This window comes from Molossus molossus, unplaced genomic scaffold (assembly GCF_014108415.1).
Source record: "Molossus molossus isolate mMolMol1 unplaced genomic scaffold, mMolMol1.p scaffold_m16_p_9, whole genome shotgun sequence".
Taxonomy (NCBI): domain Eukaryota; kingdom Metazoa; phylum Chordata; class Mammalia; order Chiroptera; family Molossidae; genus Molossus; species Molossus molossus.
Window position 1 is genome coordinate 60,231,998 of NW_023425403.1, and position 7,476 is coordinate 60,239,473.

The window sequence follows — 7,476 nt, forward strand, 5'->3', positions numbered from 1 at the left end:
GTTTTCGAAGTTCTTACGCAAACAACTTGTGGAAGACGCTCTCCAGAAGAACATGGGCTACCTCATTTTTGTGCGATTTTTAACTTTTTCAAATGTTGTTAAGTAACTAGATTCCAGATAATTTTGTTTTCGACCTTCCTAGAAATTCCTTTTTAGGAGGAAGAAGCCAAATTGAGAAGCGTGCGTGACTATTACAGCCAAGTTTATTAAAAGACGTCCCTCAAAAAAAAAAAAAAGTTCAGGGCTGATGCTAAAAGAAGTTATAAAGCCAGGCTCGACACAAAAGCTCCCCTGTTAGGGGACTTATTGGGGTCTGGACTGTAAAGGCCTTGCCTACGAGAGGGGGCACTGGAGAACTTCAGAACCCGCGAGCACGCGGCGGCGAAGCACGCATCCCTGAGAGAGCGAGGGGGACTGAGTTGCCCAAGCCTCGCAGGGGAGCCTATGGGGGCCTTTCGAATTGTGTACCTCGGACAGTATTTCCTGCTCCCAAGGTCGCGCCCTTCTTTCCATCCCTGGGGCCAAGCTGAGTGAAGTTCCTGCCTCAGTCCTCAACTTTCCCCTTCCCAGATGGTGTAAAGTTGGCAGGCAGGGGGACAGAGGGGTTAGGTCTAGGATGCGCTCAGTTCAACGTGGCTGGGGGCTGTATTCCTTACCCCTCCTGCCACCCTGAATGATTCTATCTTCCTCTTGCTTTTAAATCCAATCTTTAATCGCGCGGAGCGCGCGGGCGGGAGAGGCGAGGGTGAGCTCGGAGTTCGCTGCCGCCGAGCGCGCTCAGGAAGCAGCTTGGCTGTGACCCCCTCCCGGGCCTCCTCCCCCCCGCTTCCTGCGCCTCTGTTCCCCCCCCCCCTTTTTCTCCCCTCCTCCTAGCACCGCCGCCCGCGCCCAGTGCATCTACTCCCTCCCCACGTCACTCGCCAGCGCGCCATGCAAATCACCGCCGCCGCCAGCTCCCATTGGCCGCGGCGCGCTCATTTAATGGCAGCCCGGGCCGGGCGTATGGCTGCTGGGCCCCGCGCGCCGCCGGCCCCGAGTGCGCCTCTACTCCCAGCGCACCGCCCCGGGCAGGCAGCGGGCAGCTCGGGCTCGGCGGCCCCGGCTTCCTGGACCTCTCTGCGCGCCTGCGCTCCCTCGACTGCCCCCGGCCCCCCTCCCCAGCTGCACCGTAATCCGCCCCCCGCCCCACTCCACTCCCCCCTCGGCGCCTTGCCCCCCCTCACCCCCAGGCACCTGGGACCCGCACATGCCCAGCGCACGCGGCGCGCAGCTCTGCTAGAAGTTGCATCCCGGAGTTGGAGGCCGCTGAGGACCGAGTGCAGCAGGAAGGAGGTAGCACCGGCTGGCGGAGGCCGGCGAGGAGAAGGCAAGTTCCAGACCCGGCTCAGAGCATCACTCTCATCCGGAAAAGTGGAGCTGCAACTTGGCCACGACTGCACCTGTTTGCACCGCTCTGCCGAGGGCGACCCAGCTGCTGCAGCGGCGAGGACGGCGACCCCGGCCATCACCCTCTTTGGCAAGTGGTTTGTGCACGAGGACAAACTTTCCACCTGTGAGCCGGCCCGGCGCTGAGTGCGTGTGTTTTTGCCTCTTTTTTGTTTTTGCCTCCACCTACCCCCTTCTTCTCTCTGCTAAGACCTCTCTCCACACACTGACCCCCAAGTATCGCTTTGCTTGAGTCCCTCTCCAACTCCCTGCCCCCCGGCCGTCTATGCTCCAGGCCCTCTCTGCGCGGTGCCGGTGAACCCGTGAGCCGCCCCAATGTACAGCATGATGATGGAGACCGACCTGCACTCGCCTGGCGGCGCCCAGGCCCCCACGAACTTGTCAGGCCCGGCCGGGGTGGGTGGCGGTGGGGGCGGTGGGGGCGGTGGAGGTGGCGGCGGCGGCGGTGGGGGCGCCAAAGCCAACCAGGACCGGGTCAAGCGGCCCATGAATGCCTTCATGGTGTGGTCCCGCGGGCAGCGGCGCAAGATGGCCCAGGAGAACCCCAAGATGCACAACTCGGAAATCAGCAAGCGCCTGGGCGCCGAGTGGAAGGTCATGTCCGAGGCCGAGAAGAGGCCGTTCATCGACGAGGCCAAGCGGCTGCGCGCGCTGCACATGAAGGAGCACCCGGATTACAAGTACCGGCCACGCCGCAAGACCAAAACGCTGCTCAAGAAGGACAAGTACTCGCTAGCCGGCGGGCTTCTGGCAGCCGGCGCAGGCGGTGGCAGTGCCGCGGTGGCCATGGGCGTGGGCGTGGGTGCGGCGGCTGTGGGCCAGCGACTCGAGAGTCCCGGCGGTGCGGCGGGAGGCGGCTATGCGCACGTCAACGGCTGGGCCAACGGCGCCTACCCCGGCTCGGTGGCGGCGGCGGCGGCCGCCGCGGCCATGATGCAGGAGGCACAGCTGGCTTACGGGCAGCACCCGGGCGCGGGCGGCGCGCACCCGCACGCGCACCCGGCGCACCCGCACCCGCACCACCCGCACGCGCACCCGCACAACCCGCAGCCTATGCACCGCTACGACATGGGCGCACTTCAGTACAGCCCCATCTCCAACTCGCAGGGCTACATGAGCGCCTCGCCCTCGGGCTACGGTGGCCTCCCTTATGGCGCCGCGGCCGCCGCAGCCGCCGCTGCGGGCGGCGCACACCAGAACTCGGCCGTGGCAGCGGCCGCCGCCGCGGCGGCCGCGTCGTCGGGCGCCCTAGGCGCACTCGGCTCTCTGGTCAAGTCGGAGCCGAGCGGCAGCCCTCCGGCCCCGGCGCACTCGCGGGCGCCATGCCCTGGGGACCTGCGCGAGATGATCAGCATGTACTTGCCCGCCGGCGAGGGCGGCGACCCGGCGGCGGCCGCCGCCGCAGCCGCGGCGCAGAGCCGGCTGCACTCGTTGCCGCAGCACTACCAGGGCGCGGGAGCGGGCGTCAACGGCACGGTGCCCCTAACGCACATCTAGGGACGCGGTGGAAACTGCGGCCCGCGCCGGCAAAGCGTGAAAAGGAGCGTGCGGCCCGACCCGGGCTCCCGGCCTGGCCCAGAACAGCCGTGCTTTTGTGCAGACGTTTCCACGTTCTTGTAGAAAGAAAAACACTGGCTAAGAACACTAGGTGACACATCCCCCTGCCCCGCACTCGCCTTTCCTGGAGCTTCTGGGGACGGCTAGGCGCGGACACAGTCGTGCGTTTTAGACTGAACTTCAGTGTTTTCTTGAGACTTTTTGTACAGTATTTATCATCCACGGAGGCTGAAAGCGTTTCTTTGCTCGAGGGGACACAAAGACCAAACCAAGCAAGAGGCGACTCCAACTTTTCTATCCTGCTGGCCCGCTCACTCTCATCCTGCCTGGCTTCCTGGTGGCGTTTGGTTGCCCGGGAGAGCCTGTGCCAGGAGCTGTTCTCATTTGTTATCGATGTAGTAAGGCAGATCCAAACACAAGTTTTTCGTAGTTGTTACCGCTTTTTGGGTTGGTTTGTTAATTTATACAAAGAGATGCCCCCATCCCTTTCTGACGGCATCGTTACAGTCTGGGTTTTGTAAAACTTTTCTGTATCTGAGCTTTTCCATTTTTTGGTTTTGTAATTATTTCTTGTAAATGCATTGTGAAACTTTTATTTTAGGCGTATCGGCGTGGGGAGGGGTATTCAGATTATGTACATAGTTTCCTAAAAAGCCTTTCTTCTAAAAAACGAAAAAGATCCTTCCCCTTTTAAAAATGCATCGAGTTTTGAGTCAATAAATTTAAGAGAGGAAAAAAACCCTCGTTTTTCCACGTAAATTTGAAACGTGCTAATTTTATATGCATGTTTTATGAGCTCAAAATACAACTAGTAAATCTAACGAAGGAGAAATTACAGCATGGACTAAAGTGAGGGGAACCCCAGGGTAGAGGGTACAATTTTCATGGAGCTTCGTTCAGTGGAAGGGAAGGAAGTTAAAATCAATAGATTATTTTGTAGAGTTTACAGTGTTAATACAGAATGGGAAATAATTACAAAAAAAAAAATCATTTTGTATTCTGGCCCTTTGGTGTGTTTTTATCTTCGGGCGACACCGTGAGTTTTTCTATTCCTTGCTGTGGGCTTTGCATCCTGCAGCTGGCCCGGATCTGTGCCACCAGGAGAGAAGACCCCAATGGCGGGACCAGGCCAAGGTTGGATGACAAAAGACCATGGCAGGGGCATGAGTGCCCCCTATTTCCCTGCAACTAACAAGACTGCAGGTGGAATTTATCTAGATTTGACTCAAAGAAACACTATCTCTGAACTAAAATGTACTGTAACCAAGCCCCTTCCGCCCCTCCTCAGCCTCTATTTCTGGCTTATTTCTCCTTGGGAAAGAGCAAAATAATTTTGTTGGATTTTCATACACAGACAAAAAATTGCCCCCCCCCCCCAAGAACTGGGATGCAAGTTGCTAACTGATGTGAATGCAAAATGCGGTGTTTATTATTCCTGACGAGATCTGAAATTGTTTGATGCTTTAAATTTTTTAATTATATTTTTTCTAGGTGTTTATTGGACATTGCAGTTTTTTTCTGGAATTTAAAGTTTTCTGTAAAACTTTGTCTTCAAGTAATCTGACAGCATTAAATATTGCATTTAAAAGTTATACTGTAGCAAATACATTTTGAAATTAGTCACAACATAAAAGTGAAATTATATTTTTGAAAAAAGAAACCTTTAGCCCAGATCAAAATATGTTGATTTTATCAACCCCTCATTTTTGCAACATCTTTTCTTATCCTGGAATGAGTATAGACTATCCATCCAAAAATGGGCCTGTGGTGGTGAGTTAATGAGAACCAAATTCAGACTGCATTCAGGGATGGCTTTAAGTAAAATGCTAACCTGGCAATTGATGTGTAATTTTTTGGAGTAATTTTAATCATTTTGTTTAAACCACGATTCCTTAAAGTGACTGCAAAATTTTCAAAAATGGGGGAGGGGGGATAGATTGCTTCTTCCAAACAAAATAAAATGCCCCTCTATTTTTTTTTTTTTCTTCCCTGCTTTAGGAATCTGATCCTTTGTGAAAAGTGGTTCCTAAAAGTGTTTGGATATATATGGGTTGCTAAGCAGAACAGCATCATGAGATCTGGGAATATGCCACACACAGTCCCCTCTGGGAGAGATGCTTTGGGAAATTCTGTAATGCTCTATTAACTCATCAGCCAGTTTAAGGGTCAGACCACATTTACTCTGAAATATGCAGAGTTAAATGGACTCTCTAGTTCTTTTGCTAACTCCCAATTCAACCTCTCCCTGCGCTTACTAAAGTGGTAGACAGATGTGTGGCCATGTGCACCTAAGTGTATGCCCAAGTTTATATCCATTCTCAACTATTGGCATGTAGTCTTAGCTCATCACACATATTAGTAATGTGGGTCATACTTGAAATGTTTCAGACTATAAAAAGTTGAGCAATATGCTGGGAACTCTAGCAGAGCTGTCTGTTGGTTTCCCAGAAGGTGGATTTCGAGTTTAGCATTTTTTCGTATGTGCCCCATACATAGTCCGATGAAACATTCAATGCCAGGTGCACCAAGTCACTGCTATAAACTCAGGATGATCTTAAAATACGAATTCCTGAAATTCAGCGAATTTGTTTTGTTGGTGAGAAGGACGTGGAGAAAAACAAACAAATTCTTTATGATTCCATACGGGGAGTCGAGGGGAGCTGGGGTTCCTTCCTCAGGATGATAGCCCATCGCGCCAGCAGTGTTTCTCCCATTTCAACTCGTGGATTTATTCTGCTATAGAACCGAACTGTGAACTCGGTTCTTGCCAAGGTACTCCACATCATATTATTGAAATGAAATTTTGTATGATGATAATTATTATATGATGGCTTTAGTCACTTCTCAAATCACGGGGTGGTATTTCTATCGCTTATTTCAATTTTGTTTGAAAACAATATGGAGAACCAGGACAGGCCTCTTTGCGGGCCTCGTACAAAGTTTGCATAACTTCCGGCAAGGACTATTGCGGAATTCCTCATACGCAGCCCACTGCACGAGTCTGGGCTCTCTTAGCTGAGGGTAGCGGGATTTGCTTGAGAGTTTTTTCCCCTGATGTCTCTTATCACCACCGCTACCACCACCACCCCCGCCTTAAAAAACAAATAAAAACCAACTCTTTGGCCCCTGTTGTTAGGACTTTGAGCCACCTCTCACCCCCATCCCCACCCCCACCCCGCCAAAGAAACCCACCAGTGGCTAGGTGAAATGAATTAATCTTAAAACCAGTAGCGGGTACTGCGCGCCTGCTCTGCAGATGTGTGTCGGGTAGCGTGACTGATAGGTCTATTAAAATCATGCATGTGGGAGAAGAATAGCACGCATATTCACGCATTTCATTTTCCCGACAAAGACAGGGCAACGCAGATTTCTCTCTCCAGAAAATTCTGGTTAATTCGAGAAACTCAGCACGGGTGGCGGGCCCCTGGAAAGCGCGCTGCAGGGCGACCTGGGCTCCTGCACCCGCTGCCCGCGGCCCCCAGCGCTCCCACCCTCGCTTCCCCAGCCTGGCCCAAGGGGCAGAGGCTCCAGATATGTCGGCAGCAAAATGTAATAATAGGTTTGATTCCTTGGAAACTTCAAGTGAAAAGCAGACTTGGCCTTGGCGCAGCTCTTTTTCCAGCGTGACTATTAGGCGGGATTGAAAGGCCGGGCCAGAAAGGGAGGGGTGACGGGGATGCAGGCTCCCTGAGGCTAGGAGCCCAGGAAGGTGGGCCCGGGTTCTTGGCCCCCTGTCCTGCAGGGTTGGGGGGCGCGAGGACCCAGCGAGTGCCAGCGGGTGCGCGCGCAGGGAGGCCGGGCCTGGGGTGGGCAAGCAGAGACCTTCGCCTTCGCCCTCAGATCCCGGCCCCCGACCGGCGATTCCCAGCCCCACGCGGGGCGCAGAGCTTGTCCCCACCTCCACCCCTTCCTTCCCTAGCTTCCCTCGCTGCTCCCCCTCCTCCCCCTCTTCCTCCCTTCATCCTCCCGGCCCTTCCTCTCCAGCTGCGCTGCAGCTCGGCGCCCGCTTCGCCCGCCCCCGGGAACCCGGCAGGCTCGGCGGCGGGCGGCGTCCTGCATCCAGGATCCGAGTCTTGGGTCTCCTCCCGTCGGGGGCAGACAGACCCCCCAGCTTCTCAACGTCGCCCTTCTCTTGCTCTGTTCACAGTTAAAACCCCGAACAGTGGGCGATTTCCTGGCCTTCGCTTCTCATCCTGCTCAATTCTTTTACTCTCCACCTTTCTGGAATCCCCTTCCAGTCGCGTTATCTATTCACTTCTCCTTTATGTCCTCCTCTTCTCCGCTCCCTTCCTCTCCTCAATGACTCCAGCATCTTTCCTTCCCCTTCTCTACAGTCCCGGCTTTCCCTTTGTCTCTACTCGCCGCCTCCTGCACTCCCCAAGGCTTGAGACCTGGCCCCTGGTGGTCCCTGTGGAAGCCCCAGGACGCTGCCTCTGAGTCTTGGGTCAGGGTCGGCAGGTGCCAGGGAGCGGC

At 54.7% G+C, this 7,476-nt stretch overlaps 1 protein-coding gene across 1 annotated transcript; it reads left to right on the forward strand.

Moving 5' to 3' along the window:
- The first annotated feature begins 1,232 nt into the window (after positions 1–1,232).
- On the forward strand, positions 1,233–4,197 carry SOX1 (SRY-box transcription factor 1). Its single transcript, XM_036250513.1, has one exon. The coding sequence runs from the start codon at positions 1,762–1,764 to the stop codon at positions 2,941–2,943; it is 1,182 nt and encodes a 393-aa protein (XP_036106406.1). The 5' UTR covers positions 1,233–1,761; the 3' UTR covers positions 2,944–4,197.
- Positions 4,198–7,476: the final 3,279 nt, after the last annotated feature.

Excerpts from the sequence above, each read along its gene's own strand:
- SOX1 (XM_036250513.1), top strand. The coding sequence starts at position 1,762 with ATGTACAGCATGATGATGGAGACCGACCTGCACTCGCCTGGCGGCGCC.